A 23,253-nucleotide genomic window follows, 5' to 3' on the forward strand; every position below is an offset into this window, starting at 1 on the left:
TAAGAACTATCAGGTTTCTTTTTAAAGCAGTATTTATTAAAATTGTGATCTAACAATAGAAATATTGTGATAAAATAATACAAAAGCTTCTCAGAGAAGGAAGCAAATAACTGAATTGTGTCTAGTTACCAACTGTATCTTGAAATATGCAAACCACAGGAGACAAGACAACACATGTTTGGTATGTCAGCTGCTACAAAGCAATGATTGTAGCAGAACTAAAATACATGTCCAAAACAGAAACCAGTACTGTAAGACATGTCCTTAAAGATTAGAAAAGGGCAGTTTTCCACCTCACATGACTGCAAGAGAAGATGTCAAGCATTCAAAGAAGGTCTTTTATGTACATAAATATATACATGGCACATTGCAATACTAATGCAGACGTGCAAATTAAGTTTTTCATTCTACAATATATAATGATAACCAATAATTATCTAATTAATAAGGGAGAGAAAACATAGAAGCTGACTGTATGAAAAAAATAAGAATATTTGAACTATACCATTAAATTTTCTGTGTGGCATTATTCCCTTGTTAAATACTGCTACCACTGATGGAAACACGCCAATATTGTGACAGCCCTTCACATTCCTTTTGGTCTGGAAGTAGTTGTTGGAAAGCACTGACACTGGGCCAACACTCTGATCTTCCAAAAGCAAACAAACTTTTACTTAGTCAGCATTAATCTGCAAATTTAGCAAAACCTGAATTTATTCTGTGAGTAGGTGGGACCTTTCCTTATTCTTTCACCTGTACTTAGTAACCACATCACCACTGCAACTAATATTAAGGAGCCTGACAAGGCTATTAAGGGCAAGCTGTGTTATTTTCAAACCTACCAACTGACAAGAAGCAAATAATTAAAGAAGATCACTACTAACTAGAGGGTAAAAGATTAGATTACCAACACTATCCTTCAACCTAGCAGAGAACAGACTGACAACACCTCGGACAGGGCCTTCTACATGCTACAAAAAGTTAGTCACAGCGCATGTGAGGGCCTGGCAGGATCAGCAGAGTGGAGGCGACGGTCCGCACCACTGTGGCCCCATCCTGGGGTGATGCCTCTCAGCCGCCGCACACTCACTCTTTGTTAGCAGCCAGGTCGCTGCAGAGCCGTCTTCCGGATGAGGTTTAACCCGCTGTATCCAAAGCCTTATTTTGGGAGATCCAAATGCAGTTTAAGGCCCTATTTCCAGTTAGCTAACAGTCTATGGGCGGGACACCAGAAAGCAGTTTAAAATTAGAGCAGTTTTTATCTCTTTTTTTTTTTTCCTCCCTTTTTCTTTTGTTTAGTCAGCTTCTCCACAAAACCAGGCTTAAATTAGCAAGCAGTCTGCATTAAGCTTCTGAGTAACTAAGATAACTTCCAGGCTAAGCCCCCCGCGCTCTCCCTGCGGGGCGGGGGAAGCGGCGAGCGCTGGGGCGGCGCTGCGGCCGGTCTCCCCCCGCTGCGGCCGGAGCGGGGACATCGGCCCCCCACCGCCGCCCGCCCGCCGGCCCTGCCGCGGCAGGAGCCCCGCGGGCAGCCGGGGGAGCGGGCGGGCGGCGCGGAGACGGGCCCGCCCCGGGCCAGACGCGGCTCCCCCCCGGCCCAGGTGTGGGGCGGCTCCCGCTCCCTTCCGCCGGCTCCCTGCCGGCCCGTGGCCCCGCGGAGCCGCAGCCCGGCCCCGGGCGGGCACCGGCCAGCCCCACCCCCCCCACACCGCTTTGTTCGGCCTCGCCGCCGCGCCCGCAGCCCTGCACCTCCCCCCGCCGCCCGCCAGCCCTACCGTCCTCCCGCTGCACCGGCGCCGCGCTCCGACCTGCCTTCCCCTGGGCTCGCCGCGGCTCGGCAAGGAGGGAGGGAGGGAGTCCGGGCCGGGGGGTAGGCAACCGCCGGGCGGCCTCTCCGGCTCCGCCCCGCGCCGGGCGGGGGAGCCCGCCCCCACCACACGTAGTTCAAGCGCCGAGGGCGGCAGCGCCGGGCTGTGGCGGTGAGTCCTTCCCGCATCCCCCACGCCGCGGCTCCTTCCCGCCGTGCGAGGCAGCTCCCGGCCCCGAGGGGAGGCGGCGTGAGGCCGAGCCCGGCGCCCTGGCTGAGGAGACGCGCGGGGCGCCCGCCCTCGTCGCCCCCGGTGCCGTGGCAGCCGCCGCTCCCCCTCTTCCTGGCGCGGGGCTTGCAGCGGCGGGCCGGGCCCCTCGGCTGCGCTCGGTCCCGCGGGGAAACGCGGGCACCCGCGGCCTTCGGCTGGAGCCGCGCCCCGGTTACCCCACGCGGGCCTGAGGCGGGTTTGAGCGCCGGGCCTGTTCGAGCGGCCCCCGAGTGCGCCTAGTGCTGCTGCGCGTACCCCAAACCCTGCTGGTTCCTGCCGTGTGCTGGAAAAAATGTACCTTTGGTGACTGATAAAGATAATCGCCGTTTTAAGTAATTTGTGGGGATGATTACCAAACGAGAGGCGATCTTTCAGATTTTAGCGAACTAGATAAACACGGATGGACTGGACCGTATCAGAGCAGGACCTTCCACTTACGGCGGAGTTTATCTCTCACCGCTGCAGGGTGAAAGCTTGGAAATCGTACAGCCGATCAACAAATGCCATCTGAGTATACCTGCCTACTGGCGTCCTTGCGCAACAGCTGAGGCCGAGGGCTAGTTTCAGCTTCATCATCAACTTTCAGGTCAGTTAGTTTCATATCTGTACATTGGCCTTTATTGCGAAGAGACCTCCTCACTCTCTACAACTACCTGAAAGGACATTGTAGAGAGGTTGGTGCTGGTCTCTTCTCACAGGTAAATAGCGATAGAACAAGAGGGAATGGCTTTAAACTGCAACGGGGGAGGTTCAGACTGGACATTAGGAAATAAGTTTTCACAGGAAGATTGGTCAGACAGTGGAATAGGCTGCCCAGGGAGGTGGTGGAGTCACCATCCCTGGATGTGTTTAAGGGTCGTTTGGATGAGATGTTGGGGGATATGGTGTAGGGGAGAACTTTGTAGAGTAGGGCTGGTGGTTGGACTTGATGATCCCAAGGGTCTTTTCCAACCTGAATGATTCTGTGATTCTGAGACACAGTAAGTTTAACATTAGAAACTTAGTTTTCCAGCTTCTCCCAACAGTCAGTAGCCTTCTTTTTGAGGTCTTATCAAGTCTAATATCTGCATTTTACACAAAATTCCTCAAATCTTAATTGTAGAAGGTGCTTTTTTAAGAGCGCAAGATGAAAATTTGATGCTACTTCTTACTGTTGAAGGAAGATAAGTAGTGTTTGCCAGTTCAGCTCAACATAAGGGTAACTAAGCTATTTTTGATTCATGTTAAAAAATTTAGCACTAGGGGGAAGTTATTTAATATGTTCTTCTAAGGCTGAAGCAGTAGCTGGGAGAAAATTTCAACACTAATAAGTGTTGAGGAGCATGAATTCTGCCATAGAACTGTGCTGTATGATACACTCTGGCCAGGAAACAAGTGTAATCATGTTATTTTGGGCAGTGATTGATTTGCATGTCTAAGCTTCATTTCTCTTCAGGTGTGGATAGCGTGTTTTGTCATAATTGTTACAGATTTTTCAGAGAGTTATATGATGGTTTGAGTTGGAAAGGACTAAAGATCATCTAGTTCCAACCCCCTGCCGTGGGCAGGGACACCTTCCACCAGACCAGGTTTCTCAAAGCCCCGTCCAACCTGGCCTTGAACACTGCCAGGGAGGGGGCAGCCACAGCTTCTCTGGGCAGCCTGTTCCAGTGTTTCTCAACCCTCACAGTCAAGATCTTCATCCTTACATCTAATCTAAATTTACCCCCTTTCAATTTAAAGTCATTACCCCATTTTTGAGCATGTTTGGGTTTTTTTTGTTGTTATTGTTTTGCTAAAATGTAGGGACACATATGATGAAATCATGCATTTGTGTTTGTCTTTCCCCTGTAGCATGAGGGAGAAAATTGCTATTTCTGAGGTGGCAAGTCCATTCCTTTAAAAAAAAAAAAAAAATCCCAAACAAAAAAACAACCCAAAATGAACCAAAAAGACAAAAACCCTAGCCATCTAAGGTATAAAAATACCAGGTGCCCACTGGCCTCATAACTAAAAAAAATAGTCTTCCATCCAAAGGGGAAAACGAAATAGCAAGTTCTTAAAGTCATCACCCAGGAGATATATTTTCCCAGGGTCTTCATGCAATCATTCCGCTGAGTCAAAAAACACTGCAGTCCAAACGTGTTGGTGACAAAATTTCTATCTGGCAAGTAAAATAAAAGTAAGTACTCCCTTTACTTCTGGTGGGACAGAAGAGAGGAAGATGAGGTGGGCATTTCCCAGTAAACTCAGAAGGCTAGTCTGGAGTTACACCTAGTCTGTAAGTGTAAATTTACGTGCTTGAAGTAGATGTGTTGTATCAGGTATAGTTGATAGAGGAGCTGTGGTGACCTTGAAAAGACCTGATGTTCGACTGCTGAGAATCTGAGAATATTTGGACTGCAAAACCAGTGATAGATTTCAGTTTAAAGTAGGCGTCATCAACCATATCCCAGGTTCAGATATCCTCCCAACTGTGTTTCTGCAAAAATATGTCCTGATCTAACTAGGAGGTTTGAAATGTGTAGAGAATTGTGGGAATTCTCCTTCGCTTCCCTTCTTTTTAATGGTCACCTTGTGGGAAACTGCTGATCTAGGGACTGGCTTTGCACCCAGTTAATTTACAACAGAGCCAACAGCATCAAAATGAAACTGAGGGTTCTGCTAGCACTTCTGAGAAACACTGATTGCTGCCTATAATTTCATTTTTCATTCCCAAAGAAGAAACTAATTGTATAAAAAGGGAGTGAAGAAAATTCACAGGTCAGGAGACTGACAAGGTCTATGGAGATAATATGTTTGTTCCCTCTAAGAGAAAAAAACCCAACTGTTATTTAGACTTGACATAGGCACTAAACTAGCCAAACACTGGCAGGCTTAGATGTACCATGGGCATGTAGGTGTCCTGGAACTTTTACTGTGGAAAACTTGGAGGGGGATTGAGAGGATCTAAAATTTGGGCTTTGGGGCCCACAAGAATATTTAAATACTTAAACTCACCTTGTGGATCCAGCTTGTTAAAGGTTTGAATACGTGTGAGTACAGTCAGTTTCGTTTTTGTCTTTCCTTGCAACAACTGGGGGTTGTTACGAGAACCAGGTGGTTATGCCAGGCAGAACAAAAAGATGCACCTTCATCTTTGCCCCTCTTCCTGTTTCACAGTTTCTTATCAATGATCTTTACCAATTTGCAGGTGTTCAGAGGGACAATGAATTATCCCAGGAAAAAAGTTAATTAAACTTACAAATATTTATATGTGTGTTTATGCTTTACTACATTACTTTGTAGCATTTGGATTCCTTTATGAAACTAGAAGTTTAATGGTTGCAAGATAGCAAGCATTACTGTATCACATGCTATCTTGCTATCCTAAGTTTGCAAGAAAGTACATGAGATTTTAAAGCAGGTGAAAATACTGCTGATCAATATCAAGGGTTGGCAGTGGAGAATGGAGCCCTCATTTTGGATTTCAATTCTTTTAGTTTGAGATTCAGCACTGGAGTTGCTGAAATCTTAATTTTTCTCAGGAACTCAAGTGCTGTATGACTCATACAAACTAATTATCTCATTGTTCTCTCCAACTATAAAGCAGAAGTAATAGTATTTTTCCACTCCTTACTAATGTTGTGTGGCTAGTTAACACAGTTTGTATACTTTTCGAGGAGAAATGTAATATCATTCTGTAAACAAAAAAGAAATTTCCTAGGCCTTCCCTTATTGTGTCTATTCTGTTGTGTTTATCTTTGATAGTATTAATATGAAGATCTCTTACTTCCAAAACTGTGTAAAAAGATTTAATGTTAAAATGAGTATCACAGCAAGGTTGGGTGTTGATTTGGAATATTGGCTACTCTCAGTTAATAAATAAAGTATGCTCAATAAAACTGGAATCAAAAGCAGTGATGAGTACAGGATATATTAAAATTGAGTCACAAACAGAAATTGATACTGATTTGACTACTTGTAATTGTTTTAGGACAAATGAAAAGAAAATGGGAAGAAAGACTGAAGAAAGTGGAAGAACTAGCATCTCACTATGAAAGAAACCCCCTTCCTCCAGTTTATAGGCCAAAACTGTCCAAACCCTTTCTGCCATCCTCTGTTTGGAAAATATTTTGTCGACAAGCTGAAGCTTTCAATTATGTAAAAACCTGCAAAGAGGTAAATTATTTGTTAGGTGAATGTCTCCACTCTTTAGGTACTTTCAAGGTTAAACTGCACTTAAAAGCTTGGTGTGGTAAAGCCTTTATCAGATTGCAAGTCTTTTTTTTCTTTTTTTTTTTTTTTCTTCTCAATCCTGAAACAGTGAGTACACTGGAGGTAGCTCTAAGAAATACTAGTTCTAACATATGAATTAACGATGTTAACCTCTAACAGTAAAAGTGCTTTTTGGTAACATTATCATCATAGATTTGTTCCTTCTGAAGATGAGCAAGGAGTCAGGGTTGGCAGAAGAATGGGAAGGTAGCAAGAGTTGAGTAGGAAGAAAGAGGAGGTAAAAACCGACAAAGAAAGAGATAAACAGGAGGCAGAGACAAAATAGAAACAATACAGCTCTACAGTGACATCCGAGTAGCAAGTTCAGATGATAAGAAATGATGAGCCAAATAATTATTATGCAAAATGTATCCTCTGTTTTCAGTTTAATACTTTCCAAATTGTCTGCTGCTTTGAAAGAAAGTACCAGGTTTTTCTCCACACTGTTTTAGGTGTTTAAGTAATCCCAACAGTCTGTTTTCCAAAATGCAACTCTTACTTGGCAGTAGGGTTTTTTTTGTGGTTTTAGATTCCCATTTTTGGATTTAAATAATACAGAGTCTAAATATTTGCTATAAAGCCATATGCTGCCATCATGCCCATGATACTATTCCTTTCAGGACATTGTTCCTCCTGCTAGATGCACTTGCCCCTGATCAGAAAAACAACTTTATAGAGAAGATAGTGTTTAAACATTAATGCACAACAAAGAAAAGCTTCACGTTTTTTACTCATGTATTCAGAATACTGAAATCAGAATAATGTTCTTAATTCAAAACAGATGCTACTTAGCTTGAAAAAGGTTAAGTGATCTACTTGCAGTTACTAACATTTGACCAGAGAAATGGATGTCAAATAGGAACTTCTGAAGACTTTGACTGTTTCTTTGAAAAAAACCAAACCCTTCAATGTTTTTATTTAAAAAGGATGTTCATGTATTTGCCTTGGAAAAGAACACACAAAGCGGACAGAGGTTTTACCTTGTGACAACATATAAAGAGCTTTGGTTTTATTACACGTGAGTATTTGAAAAGGTACCCCTATATGTTACCACAAGAGAGTCATATACTGGATGTAGTATTATCTAGTAATAACTATTACTGGATAGCTATCCCCAGTAGCCATCTGCTGCTCTGACTAGCACAGAGCTGTGATGGGTTGCATGAGGTTTGATCTTGGCCATGGGGAAAATCTCCATAAGGACAAACCAATCTATTCTGTAGTGGGTTTCAACTTTGAGTTGCAGACTGCCGTTACTTTCTGTGAATTAAAGGCCCTGTCTACTGAACTTAAATCTAATAGCAGTAGATTTGCTTTTGCTGTCAGCTTTCCTCAGGGCGTCATAACAATATGTGACACAAACATGTTTCTATGATCAGTCATACATTAGTTCAAATGGGCATTAATATAAATGTTTGGTTACTGATTTATGGTTTTGGTATCTCTGTGATGTAGTTTCAAGTACTGACAATTTGATCATACACTGAGCTTTTTTTCCCAATTTTTTGTTTTACAATGAAACATTTGGTTATAAAGTAATCTAAGAGTCATTTTTGGTGTGAAAAGCAAACTTATCTAATTTTCAAATTAAGAAAAAAATTTCATTTTTAATTTAGTTGGAAAAAAAATTGTATAATCTCAATTGTAGTGCTTAAAGACATATGAGTGATAATAAGTTTTCTACTGTAGTTTCCATTGTTTCTTAAATTCTCAACAGCACTGTTGACAGTATTTATTGTGAGACTTGGAGATGTGGAGGAGAATACAAACTTAAATTCTGGGCTAGACAAATACCTTTGCTGATACTTGATGCTGAAGTTGGTTACAGATTTTTCAAAGCATTATAGGGCTGCTTTGATATGGGTGATTGACTGAAAAATAAAAGAATATTTAGGACTTGTGGGATCCTTGTTTGCAACTGATAATTATGTATAATGTTTATTGAGAGAGGTTGTAAATTTTGTTTTTCCTTAGGAAAGGTTATAAAACAAGTCTTATGCATTGCTATGAAGTAATTCCCGAAAAAGATGCTTGCAAACTGTATTTTGATTTGGAGTTCTACAAACCAGCAAATCCTGATGCAGATGGCAAGAGCATGGTTGCAAAGTTAATTGAGGTAAACTGGAGCAAAGTCATGTTGTAGATTAATATGAATTTGTCATTGATTTAATGTGAAACCAAAGTATTTAACAATTTATCTTAATTATTCTGTAGTAAAATGAAAAAGAATTGTAGACCTAGTGGTTATTTGTAGTGAAGTAGAAAGTACTGTTTTAATTAAAGCAAATGTTCTCCCCTTTAAGTGAAAGGAAAAAACAGAGAAAAAAAGTTTGCCTTGCAGATTGTTTTATGTGCTCTGCCACTTTGAGGCCATGAAACTGAAGGAATATTTAGGTATTTCTCAGAGTAGCATCAATAAAATTTGAATTCAGGTATTCCTCAGTTACTTCCTTTATCAACTGGTCCACTCATATGTCAAAGCTTAGATAAATCCCTCCCGATTTTAGATGTCTTCAGATGGCAGTTCATTGTAGCTGAGTTAAGTGATGACGTAGAGAACATCAGGTGACTGCACTTATCAATTTGATATCTAAAGTTAAATATCTTTGCTAATTATCAATTTTATTAAATAGTGCAAATTTCAAATTTGGTTGGAAAATGAGCTCCCCTGCAAATTCAATATGACAGAGGTGGAAAAGAAAACAAGTTTTTAGAAGAATATCATCTGTTCCAATAAAATCTCTCTGTGAGTGGTCATTTGTGAGACTTCTGATGTTTACATGTTTCTAGCTAGAAAGAAAAGAAAGAAAAAGATGGTTGAGGTTGTTCCTTTGTAAAGGACCCTTCACTGATACAGAATCCAGAGGGGTTTACTCCATTGCGGATCAATTCTGAAATCTAGAGATTCCTCAGGTTAAGAAGAGAACTCTGGATTTGCTGGGCAGGAGATCTGAGATGCTGAAACCCTAAGCTTCCAGACCCTTACGTTCTGAGTCCCAGTCCTATGCATGAGTAATCAAAACCTTAGCTTATGCAAGGTTTTTAGAGCTATTTTACAGCCAGACATCTTGTTTGCTGCTTAGTTAGTGTTCATTGGGTCATAAAAGTAAATTAGCATATCAACCCTTTGTATCATAATAGCCTCTGCTTTCCATTCTGGGTAAGCCTGCGTTACACACATTGTCACTGTGGGTGTGAACTGCTTAGTGGTGGAAAAAACCTAAATTAGCCTTTGACCTGAAAAACTGAAAATTTACTCAGTTTATCAGTGTTAGTAGAGGCAGTGACTTGTTTATTTCAGGAAATAAAGTCTATGTCAAATTTGGTTAAAATTTTCTATGAATTAGTTTGAATTAATTATATGCTCAAAATTAGGAAAAAAAAACCTTGGAAAAAAGATATAGAATCTGTATTTGTGTTACATTTTATAGATAACACTATTAAAAATGCTAGAGAAAATAGCCTAATTAATGTTTATAATTTCAGCTTGTCAGCCAAAAATTAAAAGAACTTTATGATGTAAATTGTTCAGCCAAAGATGTCTTGAATTTAGATTCCAGTACTGATGAAAAATTTAGTCGACACTTAATATTTCTACCCCAAAAGACTGTATTCAAGGATAATTTTCATGTTGGTAAGTGTGTTCTTTTCTCTTACTTTCTAGAAATAAAAGGTGAGGTTTTGACTTAGTACAGTGCCATCTCATGTTTGAATATTTATTTTAATGGAATTATATGTGGAAACAAATATGTATTCCCTGCAGAAATGACTACCTATTTCTATTTCACTAAGCCTCATTATTTCTCAACTCGTCTTCAACTTCCTTTCTCTATGATTAGCATTTCTGTTTGCAAAAATGTAACTTTTTTTGTACCTGTATGTTTTATTTATAAAACTACTGGCAAGGCTGGCTTTTAGTTTGCAAATTGTTTTACAGTATGACTATCACTCCTTAATTTTCAGGTTAATGTCAGTCTTAACAATTAAAGCTGTAATTATTGGCTCTAAATACAATTGGTTTGTGCTAAGCACAGGGTCAGAAAGGCAGGACAGTTTCAAGCCACCCATTGCTAAGAGAAAGCCAAAAGCAATTGGTGATGTAAGTTGGGATTTCATGGGATATGGCAACTCCAGCACAAAGATTTGCCAGTTCAGGGTTGTCTTCACTCCATAAGTATAATAATACCTCCTCACCTCACGGAAGTATCTTGAACATACTCTTAAAATACTGTTTGTGAAGCACTGAGATGCTAGTGGTGAGTACCAAGAAAAGTTAATGTTGAAGTTCATGGTTTCTTCTAGTGTATATATATATATATATTCTGTATATACAAGCAGACCTGCATTGAACAATGAGGGCACCATAGAATATCAGTGGAATTTTGTCTGAGTGAAACAGGAACTGAGAGAAAACAGCTTGCCCAATGGTGGAATTAAAATCTGTATCAACCTACAAATGCAGAACTTTGGGTTATTTAATGTTGCACCTGCAGCCCTGGTTTTGTAATTTCTTAATATTTGAGTGTTTGATTTGTAACCTTTATTTCCTTATTGTGTTTGTTTCAAACAAATAGGGTGAGGGAGAAGAAGCAGAAATGCTGTTATATAATCCCATATTAATAATCTCATTGTTTATTAGAAGGGATGAAATTTAGATTTGTGACATTTAACTCTACCATTTGTAGAACTGTGACAACAGCAGCAGGATTACAAGAAATTATGTGCTTTGTTACTGGGTTTCTGCTGGCAGTAGAATAGGGAGACCTGAGGATGTTGGGTTCGTAATTTTGGTCCCACTCTGGTTCCCGCTTTTATTCTGCTGTCTGCTGGGCCACAATCTGTCTGACTGTCTTCATGCCAAGTCTTCCTTTCTCACCCTTAACCTCTTTTTCTAGCTCTGCACTTTCTCTCATTCCAGTCTTGAGTAAAGCTTATACTGTATTTAATTTTTTATACCTCCTGTGTTTTTTAAGTAGCTTCTTACTGTGCGCTGTATGTGTCCTAGCAGGGGATTGTAGAGAGCTGTTGTGGTTTAACCCCAGCAACTAAGCACCACACAGCTGCTTGCTCACACCCCTCTGGTGAGAAGGGGAAGCGAATCAGAAGGGTAAAAGTGAGAATAACATGAGTTGAGATAAAGACCGTTTAAAGGTAAAGCAAAAACTGCATACGCAAGCAAAGCAAAACAGGGAATTCATTCCCCACTTCCCATTGTCAGGCAGGTGTTCAGCCATCTCCAGGAAAGCAGGGCTCCATCATGTGTAATGGTTACATGGAAAGACAAATGCCATCACTCCAAACGTGCCCCCCCTCCTTCTTTCTCCCCCAGCTTTTGTTGCTGAGCATGATGTCAGATGGTGTGGGATAGCCCTTTGGTCAGTTGGGGTCGGCTGTCCCAGCTGTGTTCCCTCCCAACTTCTTGTGCATCCCCAGCCTACTCATTGGTGTGGTGAGGAGCGGAAAATGTCTTGACTCTGTGTAAGCACTGCTCAGCAGTAACTAAAACATCCCTGTATTATCAACACTGTTTTCAGCACAAATCCAAAACATAGCCCTATACTAGCTACTGTGAAGAAAATTTATTTTATCCCAGCCAAACCCAGCACATTCTCTACCCCTTATTCCATGTTAGATCGTGCTCAGGTCTCACTCTATCCAATATATTCTCATTAGCCACCACCACGCTTTGATATAATACATAGATATCATATCTGTACTCTATGGACCACCCCTGTGAAATGTCTGTAAAATGTCCACAAATGTCCAGTGAGTTCATTTAGTCCATGACTTTGGGCTCCCTCTGTATGGTGGTCACTCAGGACAGGAGAGGTGGTGTGTTGCATGGAGTTACTGGGCACCAAAGCCAGCTCACATTGGGTCACTGCTGCACTTGTAAGGCTTCTCCTTGATTGGTTCAGGTGGTTCCTGCTATAGTAATTCGTATAACGTGCAACTCAAATAATGGGTTACAACAATTTAAGGTATTTCCCTAACAATATCCACCCCTGGTCCCTTTGGCCCAGGTTATAGAGTTGAACATTGCAATGAACTCCTCCCCTTGCCCCTGCTCTGGCCTGGGCTTATCCACAGACTGTGGTCCCTCAGGGCTGTACCTGCTCCGAGGGGAGCCTTATCGATGAGCCACAGTCTCTTCAGGGGTGTACCTGCTGTGGCACAGGCTTAACCATGGCCAAAGAGGCTTCCTTACAAGAATGTAAGTGAAGAAAGAGGCTTCCTTACAAGAAAGAGGTGTACCTGCTCTGGTGTGGACTTAGCCACAGATGCTTTGGGGTGTCCTGCTCCCACGTGGACTCATCCATGGGAGAAAATTAACTCTATCCCAAACAAAACCAGCACAAGAGTACAAGGAAGATGGGCTCTTTGCTTTTAGTACTTGATGAGAGCACGGTGGTGCTATCGTTAATGACACAGTGCCGGGCTTCTTTCTAGCCCAGTACAGCGTTAGAGAAAAGCTTATTTTCCTTTTGAATTGTCTAGTTATTTCATGGGGAGAACACATGTACTGTTGGATAAAAGACATATGTTTTTGTTGCTCTGAGGAATCATCTATGAAAGCTCTTGTCAGCATGAACAGCTGGAGGAGCAGTGCAAACTTGTAAGTAGAGGCTGGATCTTGCAGGTCTGTATGTAGATGCAATTTTTTTTTTTAATCCATATATTTTTAATATATGCACGTGGTCCATGGCCTAAGCATCACTTCAGGCCACAATTCAGATTCGTACTCCTGCACAAAGAGGCCATAGCATTTCTCAGAACTCATTTTTTTCATTTTTTTTAACATTAAAAAACCTATTTCTCATTTTTAGGAGCAGTGTGGAATCTGTGTCCCTAAACCAGGAACAGATCACATGTCAAGCTAAGCAGATTGCCAGAGTTCTAAGGAAATGCTTATAATATCGGCTGCCAGCCCCAAGAGTGACACAGAACAGTTATTTTTGATGTGACACCATGGTAACAGCTACAAACCCCAGAGACTTAAATGGGATTACTGCAATTTTTAGTTCAAAAGTACAGTGTTTAACTCCTCTGTCACTATAAAACTCTTAAGTGATATATGGATAATAAATAATTTGGTATGACAGCAGTTACAGCATGCGATCTTGATAACTAAATCACATTAGTCAGTTCCCTCCGTAGAAGCTTGAGCTGTTTATTCTAGCCCATTAAGTAAGAGTGTTGTGACTCCACTGTGACGTGAATTTGACATGTTTACTGTCCAACTTAAAATATATTTAGAGATTATGTATTCATGTTCTGCCTTTGCCTTTTCAACAAAATTTTGAAGTTGCAGTAAAAATTTTTTTTTTTACAATTGAGATATGTAAATGTCAGTGTTAAATTCATGCATGTTACCAATAATATTACACTCTAGACTTTTAATTAATGTATTTTAGTAACCTGCTTGACAAACTTGGCTTAAAGTGCATTATCTTTGTACTTTGTGCAAAATATTCTGCTGTAGTAAATAACTAAAAATGCAGATAACTTCATAAAGTAATTTCACAGAATCTATATGAAAATTTATATATTCTTTGAGGTGGCAGAGGGATTTTGTCTAATTAAACTTAAAGGTGTTAATATATTTTTCAGACACATTCAAGTCTTGTCTTTTTTTTTAAAATTAATCATTGTGGTGTTCTGCCTAATAAAAAATACTTTAGGATGGGTAAGTGGTATTTATGTGGGATAAACTAGGACATGAACTACCACATCTTGGATGATAATGTTTCATAAGCATTTTATGTCAGGAGTCATGCACAAAGTGCATGGGCATAAAGTTAAGTATGCTTAAAAACATTTAGTGTATAATATTTGGAATAATTAGTTATGAGTTAGAATATAAATACAGGGACTGAGTTTAAGAAAGCACAGGAGATCATGTAGGTCCACAGTAAAGCTGTGGAGATCAATGAATTTACATTGATCTACACAGTTGACAAATCCCAAATATAAAAATACAAAATACACTCAAGGATCAGAAGTATGAAATGCAGGTTTTGTTCCCACATCTGGCCAGTTAGAAGAAATGGGAAGAGAGAAAACAAAGCTGTGTGTGAATGATGAGAGCTAACTCCCAAAATAATCTTTCACTGAGAGAACCCTTGGTGTTCTGACGCTAGAGTCATTGCTACTTAATTACACATGCAAAAAAAGAAAGTGGTCAACCAGGACTTTTAAAGATACTTTAACTTTTATGGTAATTGAAATAAATTTCATTTCTGAAACAGGTACATTTTTTTCCCTGAAGAGCTGAGTAACTATCGTTATAAACCTAAGCAATTCTGTGTGCACATTTGAACACACACGGTCAAAACACTGTCTCTGACTATGAATCATTTGTGTGCCTCAGTAGTCCTGTAATGAATTATGAGGATGGTGATATTTATGCTTGAATCACTGAGTCACTCTGCTGATATGTAGCATAGGAGGACCTATATTTCATGTTCTTTCAGATTCCCCACTGAAGCTTCATCAAACAGCTGCAGAATTCTCCTTGCCTGTATTCCTTCCACTTCATAGTTTTATTTTCATGTCTGTATTTATTCTATTATTTTCCTTTCCTCCTGACAGTCATTGGGCCATGGTTTTTATTTGTCTGTTTTTGGTTACCATCTAGCAAAGCCTGGAGGTACCATGGGAGCTGAATTGCAATACTGGGAGTTTGAAAAGTTATGACAAAATACTTCTAGAAAAGTGATTTGTTGTTCAAGTAAGCCCTGGTCAAACTCTTACATCAATTAATACACCGTGAAGCTGCAAGTAAAACTTTTTAATCATTCTGAAAGTGAAATTAAGGAAAGCAGTAGTGAGAGCGACAATCACAAGCTCTTCAGAATCTGAGTTTGTTAATGTCATTGCATGCTGTCGTTAACTACTGCAAAAATAGTCACCCGATTAAAAACTACCTGTAATTGGATAAAAAAGTTGTGTAATAGCAAAGATATAGGAATGCTTTATTCATGTATTGAAGACTTTCACTGAGGCGTACTTGAAATATTAAATCAAACTGCATTTTATGAAGAAACTTGACTACTTTTTTTTGATATCACTGTCATTAACAAAGTGGTTGTACATTAAGCATTTTAATGTCTTACTATTAACAGCTTAGTTCATACGCAGAAATGTTCCTGCTAAGCTAGCATGAAGAAACAAACTAAACTTGTTCAGTAAGTTTCTGACATTCTAGTGGAAAATTCAGGTTCGCAGCAATTTTGGTGCAAAAGTCTTCATTGTATTAATAAAGTCAAGGTCATTTGTGCTCCAAGTGCGGGAACAGCTTGAGATCTTGTCTGTCAGAGGCTTTAATAACTGCAATGGTACTGATGTTGTGATGGGCAGGAGAATTATTTTGAAAGATACCAAAGACTTGTATTTCAATTTTGCACTTTTATCTGGGATATTAATTTGGGAAATTGTAGTGACAGCCTATGCCTTTTGGTTTCATTATGTTGTCTTTATTTCTAATGAGGTGATTGCCAAGCCATCTGGCTTCTCTCTGTTCTCAGTAGTAAAATTGCAGAGGGGAATATTGTGGCTATGATGCAACTAATATATGAACAATTGTTTATTTTCTTGTGTTTTTTTAAAAAAAACTTCACTAAACATTCTTGCTAAGCATGGGTTTCTTAGTTAATAACCAGAACAATTTTGTACACTGGACTGGTCAAAAGATTTTTTAAAAATCCAAAAGGAGGAAAAAAGTGCTCCAAACTCTAACCACTTCCATCTTGGATGCTTAGAAAAATTTTTGCACAGGAACCGTTAAGTTCTTTCTTGACTCATACATGATGTTACCCGCTTTTGAATTTTTTGTTTGTTTGTTTTTAAGGTAACTTTGTGAGAACCATTTTGCAGCCTGCCATAAGGTTAATGGAGAGTAAAGCTGCTGCTGTGATTCCAGAAGAAGGAGTAGGACATGTTTTCCAGTGTTCTGCAGGAGGGGTTGGATTAGATGGTTCTCTTACAAACCTCACAGCCGCTGAAGATGCTTCCAAAGGCTGGCCAGCCATTGCTCACAAGGCAAAGCATATGGAAACATCACACCAGGGAAAAAATTTGGAACTTGCCTTTCTAATAGTAAATGATAAAGAAGGTGACAAGCAACTTTTTGTGGATCTAGGTAAATAGAAGTGCTTTTAAACCTCTTTGGAATGCAACAAAGCTTGAATGAGATGTCTGTAATCAAAGATTAAGGAACAATAAGAACAGTGTTCTTATTGTTGTTCCTATGGTCAGAATTTAAACTAAATAATGCTGTACTTTAAAGGAGCCTTAGATTTTTGGTCTGTGGAACTTCTTATATTACTACATTTAATTATTTTGTTCTGAAGTTTGAAGAAACTCTTGCCACACAAGACTCTCTAGTTTTGTTCCTAAGGTCTTAGTGCTCCTATTTGGATTAAAAGAGGGTAGCATATATTGGGTTTTTGTCATTTCAGTTGAATTAGAAGCTGTTTAATTATGGAACAAGTCTTACAGGGTGTGGCCTTCTGTATTGTTCTGCATGTATGAATTGAGCCTCCTTCCCCTGTTCAGAAGGGCAGTTGTTAGGTTTCGATGGCAGAATAATAGGAAATTTTGGGTTGGGCACTTTCTGGTCCAGCTGAGCTTAGCCTATTCGTGGTATTAAAATGTTAAAAATCTCCAGGTGTGTAACACCCATAGTCAAACTAAAGTTTGAAAGTTCCTCCCTTCTCTATCCCTGTATCTGATTTCTCTGCTTTTTACCCTCAGTGAAAGGAAAACAGCTTAGCATGCTTTTGTACAGCAGTATGTTATGTACTTGAGAACTTAATCTGTTTTTTTTCTCGGAATTCTCTGAAGAACCCCCATTCCTTCAAATTCTTCTCATGGAATTCAGGATTACTTTTATTGCCGACTCTTCAGTATGACTGATTTGTTGAAATCAAGCCCAAAGTTGGCCTATAGTAGGCTTCTCCATTACTGATTCAGAAGGATTACTTTGCACCTACTGTTCAAAATCCCTTCAAGCATATTCCTGAACAGAAATTAAAGAAAAACACATTGTTTACTGTATCACTTTTTAAGAATTTGATGTTAGTCCCCAGAAGTTAACCATTCTCAGTATTTATGTTAAACACATTACCTGAAAACTGGAAAGTTAAAATCAAAATAGCTAGAATACTCTATTACATCATGAGGTTGCAGTGATAGAAAGCTCTGTGACATTCTTGTTGTACGAGTTCTTTAAGTTCTTTTATCTTCATGAAAATTAAATGCAACCCACAAATAGAACACCCCTCAAGAAACCCTTAGACAGATTAGGCAATGTTTAACATACTTGTTCAATTATTTGTCATTTGTTTTTGAGATTGGAATTGAATTCTGAAGATACGTGCTTCAGACAAGTCGTGTCTGGTCCACAGAAAATAAAAGTTTGAATATTAAGTCCTTTCTCATTAAAGAAATTGTGTAGCTTCTTATGCTCAGTTGGGTCTAAGGAAAAGTGTTTAATTTACAAGTACTAAGTATCTTAAATCCTAGCCAGCATTGTTATGTTAAGAAATGTTTGTTTTCCTGTAGGAGTTTATACAAAGAATAGAAATTTTCGGATGTATAAATCGTCAAAAGCAGGAAAAAACGTGATTCTGAAGATAGCAGAGGATAATAAGTTTGTCCCTAACTGTGAAGAGAACATTTCCTTGGAAGAAGCATATTTTCTTTCCTCTTTGATCTGCAACATTAGGTAGTTGTTTAATTCCAGTGGAATGTAAAATATTTTTAAATACATCTTATAGTGCTTTTTCTCTTGCAACAGTTACAGATAAACTACGGTCAATGGGCAGTTATTCCATGAACATTGTTACAGTGTAATTTAGGACTTTCCAGTGGAATTCCTTCTTTCTGAAGAAAAAATTTCATAAGGGCTTTTTTTTTTTTTTTAAAAATGTACCTTCAGATGTTTAAAGAACACAGAACATGTGGTATGGCTTCTGAGTTGTGCCTCATTTCACTACACACACTCAAAATGCCAAAATGTGACCATTATTAAGTGTTGTCAGATTCTGTATAGTTCTGAAAGGAAAAATTACAGATTTCCAGTCAGTTAAATATGAAGAGTCTAAATATTTTCCAAAGTATTACAAAAGTATTTTTGTAAATGTTTACTTGCATACCAGAATTCCCATCTGGTAGATACCTCCTTAGGTTGGACTCTGATACACACAATAAAGTTTTCTGACCTAATGTAAACCTCTGATATATCTTACCCTGCACTGACTGCATCTTAAATTGTTCCTAATCATAACTGCAGCAGAAAGGAGGTTAAAACGGTAAATCCATCTGTATAATATGTATATTTTTATTAAAACACATATTTGTGGTGACTTCAGGTTTTATATCCTGAAATGTTCATTATCCTGAACTGTTGCCAGCAGCCCCGTACCATAGATCACACAGTGCATTCAGATCACAGGTATCAGCTGAGGCTGTTGTAAATATGGATGAGAAATTCTGCTGTGTTGAATTTAGTCTTCTGTGATCATCTGGCTTCCAGCTAGCAATACAGCAAGGGAAAGTGGTTCATTGTAGAGAGAAAAAAAAAAAATTAAACCTTTCAAAGGGTATAGATGCATAAATATTACATCTAGAGTACAGACTGCTGTAAGAGTGTGGACCAGCAGTCTTTAAAGGGCTGAGTCCTGGGATTAATTGCCAGGAACTGAATTTTGCTGTTCTGGAGGAGGAAACCCTTCCCTCTGCTCGTGCAAGTCAGAGGAAAACTGTCAAATTGAGGAAAAAAAAAAGCGCTACAGGAATAGCCAAAGGTAGCGTATGGAATCAGGGACCGGTTGAGGTTGGCAGGGAGCTCTGGAGGTCATCTGCTCCAACCTCCTGCTCCAGCTGGGCCACCTGGAGCCTGTGGCGCAGGCCTACGTTACCTTATGCCATACCGTGACATGTTACAGTATATTACATCATACTAGGTTATGCTGTAAGAATCACACATTTTCCCTTTGTATTCTCTCTTCAGAGCAACGGATGACACAAAAGTTCTGTCATCTGGCTTTTCAGAGGAGGAGAGAAAAACGTCTGCTTTTTTAAACAGTAAAACTACCAGAAGCAGTAGAGGTACCTTAAGCCTTTTGTAATGGACAGGAAAAAAAGTACTTTTAAATTAGCCGTACTGTGGCTTACACACCTGATAACCTCAAGGACTTTTCTTCAGCGGGCTTTCTGCAGGAGGCAGGGCACACCTGTACTGAAGGATGCTCTGCAGCACTCGAATGTCATTTACACTGTGCCCTGCCCCCTGCTCCCATAGCTGTCAGGGTTTGTCTCCCTTCCATTCTGTACCGCGGGGGTGGGGGTAGCACTTTAGAGATCTACAGGGAAGTAACAGTGGATTTTATCCCTTGTTTTATTTAAGGATTTGGTGTGATCCATGTAAATTTTCTGTCTATGGTCTGTATAATGTGTAAGTGTTACATATTACAATGGCAAAACCAGTAACGGTATGTGTATGTGGCCTTTATTTTAACAGATTCTACGGAAGGTTATCAGGATTCACCATATCCAGAAATTGATTATTTTGTTCGCTCTTTGGTTAATAAAGATGGGGTACAAGGAGGTAAAGACGACTTTACTGTTTACAAATGAGTATTCTGCAGCAGTGTTTTTAAAGAATTCATTAATTTCACCACCACCACCCCCCCCAGGGATACGGCGATGGAATTATTTCTCTCTGGAAGAAATACTTGTATATGATATTTCTGGTTACCGTTGGTGTGAAAATATTGGAAGAGCTCACAAAAGTAACAACATAATGTATGTTCTTTAACTATTCACTTTAAAGCAGCTTTATTTATTTTCCTGCTCGACTATTAATTCTATAAAAATGCTAAAAAACTCTTATGGATAGAATCAGCACCTGTTACAATTTCTGCTCTCTTGCTCTGTGGGGATACAATGGGTTTTTTTTAAAAAACAAAACTTTTTTTCCCCTAAATTTACTTTGTGACAACTGAACTTGAATTTCTAATATTTATTATATAATTTTCTAATATTCTTCATGCTATTTAAACCATATGCCTAAAGATACTAACATACAAGTCAGAGTATGTTGAAGTTATTAAGTGGCACTGCACTTTGATGCTTCTTAGCTAGGAAGCTGAGCAATCAGGAATAAGATAAAAGAAAACAGACCACTTTTAATTTACAGTGCATCTTAAATTACATTCTTATGTCATTAAAATGACACAGATAACTCCTGCCACCACCTCAGTCAAGATGAGCTTTGCTAGTGACTCTGCAAGTACTTGGATGACTTAGTTTTAGCAAAATAAGCGTTGAAAAGTCAGGTTTTTCAGATGACATTAGAATTGCAGTATATCGTTAATAGAAATATTTTAACTAAGAATAATTCTGTATAACTTTTAAAATAACTGAAAGATAAGGAATGTGTTTTTGAGAAGCAAGGGTATAAAGAACAAACTCACAGCCACTATGCTAGATGAACTTGGTGTTTCTCAAGTTGCTTGAAGCTTGGTGTTTCTAAAGCACAGCTGAAAAAGCTGGATTGTCTTATCAGTCGATAGGAAATAGTGATTTTATCTGGCTTTTATAGTAAAATTATCTGTAACAGCAGCAGCAACACAATCTTATCTTACAGTTAGGTCCAATATACTAACCTTACTTTAATGACTTTTTCTTCCAAGCTTTATGTAACAAAGTTGACTAAATTTCATTTTTGAATGTTAGTCTTAAAAGAAATATATTTTTAAGTAAAGAAGCCTGAAGTTTATTGAAAAAAAACAACAGACTGCATAAAACAAGTATGTAACAAGTATGTCAGTGTATGAAAGCAATATCCATAGATGGGGACAAATAAATCCTGTTCCTTTAGTGTCAGTTTCCTACTGTATGCATTCAGTTCATTTAGGTGCTGTTACTAAAAACTGTATTATTTCAATCTTAGGATTCTGGTAGATCTAAAGAAGGAAGTTTGGTATCAAAAGTGCCACGATCCAGTCTGCAGAGAAAAAAACTTCAAATCACAAAGTATGTATTCTGTGATTTCAAAGCAATGATACTTAATACTTTTTGGAATGTTAACTTTAATTAATGCCATGTATTTGATTTAGGTTTTCCATTACCAACTAGGATATGTCTCCCGTTTCTTTTCAAAGAGGTATGTTTTTGTCCTGTTGATATGCTAAAGTTCAAGAGAGTAAAGCTGTCTCTGGAAGTCACCGGGAATCCCCACTAACAGAGTCTGTTGAGCTCCATACAGTAGTTACACTGGTACAGAATAGCTCCCAGAGCAGTTGTGCTGGTGCACTAACTCAAAGACAGTAATATTTAAGTAAGTTCTCCAGCAGCAAATCTAGCACAAACCCTGGTAAAGCTAAGTTACTTGGAACAGCCTAACTTCACCTGGGACTAAAGACTTTCTCCTGTTTTGGTCTGAACAGCAGTTCCCAGTGCATAAACCACAAGACCACTGCAGGTTCAGAGTGGAAAAACTGCCCCAGTTAAGCTCTGCTGTGCATGTTTGACTTCATGCTGGGCCAGCTAAAACAGGAGTGCTCCTGGAACACAGGAGTCAGAGTCACACTGAAGTCAGTGACTCAAATCTGAGTGTCTATTTTAGTGTGTTAAAGCAGTTATGTTTACCCATACAGGTAAAACATTTAAACCAACCTGGTACTGCACCTAGATTCCAACTAGTTTTTCCACTGAGTTGGCAATGAGTGTTGTCACGACTTTTAAATTCACACTTTACACTTTTAAATTGCATAGCACAGAATGGCACTTTAAGCTCTACTTAAGCAGATCATCAATAGCTTTTAGTGTTATTTCATAGGAAGTATAATATAAATGCATTTTCAGATCCTGACGGTATCTTTAAACTGACACTGAAATTAGTTTTAACCTTGTATTATTTTAAGAAGCTGTACACACAGACTACTTGTAGCTTGCTAGAGAAACAGAAAATTTCTATTCCTGTTAAAATAGGCTTCCACAGGTTGATGTGGCTATAAATGAACATGCTGGAAAATCTGTCCTGTTGGCCAGCTGTCTGTAGTATCCATTACATGTAACAGTACGAGTTTCAAACTTTCAGATCAGAGCAGTTAAAAGTATGAAGACCATTTTCATATGGAATAAGTAGTATTCTCATTTCTAAAAGGAAGAAGAGGAGGAAAGGGGGAACACAGAAGGAAAAGTAAAACCACATTCTAATGTGTCGGATTTGTCAAAAAGCTCAGTATCTTTAGAAAAAAGCTTGTCTCAAGACTTCCAGTTGTCAGACAGTGAGTGGGACAATACAAGCGATGATGCCCGTTTCCTAGAAGCTACTGAAGATGTGGAACTAGCCGAAGCTGCAAATGATAGTCTGAATTATGCCATGGAAGAAATTCCTGATTAAGTTCTTTTGGAAGCCTTAAGGAAACAGGATGTTTGTAACGAGGGCAGCAGCTAACCACCGACTTGGCTAGCAAAGACTGCTAGCGGTGAAAGTTGCATATCACGTGCTTTTTGTGAAAGATACCGCAATGTAGTTCTGACAGCTCCGGAAGAGCACTTCTGGCAATGAACTGAGTAACAAACTGGGTATCCTCACAATAATGATCTTCAACAGGCATGAGGAGATCACAATTACACGGGGCTGAAGAGTACTGGACTGAAAACTAATCATGAATGCTGCTCCAAGTTTAGCGCTTTTAACTCTCTGCTGTGTGGTTTCTATTTTGTTAGTTCCAAGTTTTACCGATAAGCCAAGTAAAATCGATTACTTTCAGAAATGGGAGAAAATTATTTATTTCAAATACAAATTGAATAAAGAGATTTGTCTATCAATAGTTCAACTACAGTCTCTGTGTTCTCTTTTAAAAGTATATATTACTTTCAAGATCACATTAATAGCTCAAGAGTACAAACCAACATTGCTAAC

General features: G+C 39.1%; 2 protein-coding genes across 4 annotated transcripts in view; one reads left to right on the top strand and one right to left on the bottom strand.

Annotated features, from left to right (window-relative positions):
* The window catches only part of CASP3 (caspase 3), a 14,573-nt gene extending 12,679 nt beyond the window's left edge, over positions 1-1,894 (bottom strand). Inside the window, exon 1 of one of the 3 annotated variants that reach the window (XM_074905815.1) lies at positions 1,776-1,894. The gene's annotated coding sequence lies outside the window, so the exon portion shown is untranslated. The remainder of the gene's footprint in view (positions 1-1,775) is intronic. The other 2 variants (XM_074905816.1, XM_074905817.1) reach the window with 2 other exon arrangements.
* On the top strand, positions 1,872-23,167 carry PRIMPOL (primase and DNA directed polymerase). Its single transcript, XM_074905813.1, has 14 exons — positions 1,872-1,979; positions 2,544-2,664; positions 6,034-6,218; positions 7,241-7,332; positions 8,289-8,430; positions 9,801-9,948; positions 16,165-16,455; positions 17,880-18,042; positions 19,330-19,427; positions 19,840-19,926; positions 20,015-20,123; positions 21,274-21,356; positions 21,440-21,486; positions 22,489-23,167. The coding sequence occupies exons 3-14, from the start codon at positions 6,039-6,041 to the stop codon at positions 22,726-22,728; spliced, it is 1,680 nt and encodes a 559-aa protein (XP_074761914.1). The 5' UTR covers positions 1,872-1,979; positions 2,544-2,664; positions 6,034-6,038; the 3' UTR covers positions 22,729-23,167.
* Positions 23,168-23,253: the final 86 nt, after the last annotated feature.

Source organism: Athene noctua, chromosome 4 (assembly GCF_965140245.1).
Source record: "Athene noctua chromosome 4, bAthNoc1.hap1.1, whole genome shotgun sequence".
Taxonomy (NCBI): Eukaryota; Metazoa; Chordata; class Aves; order Strigiformes; family Strigidae; genus Athene; species Athene noctua.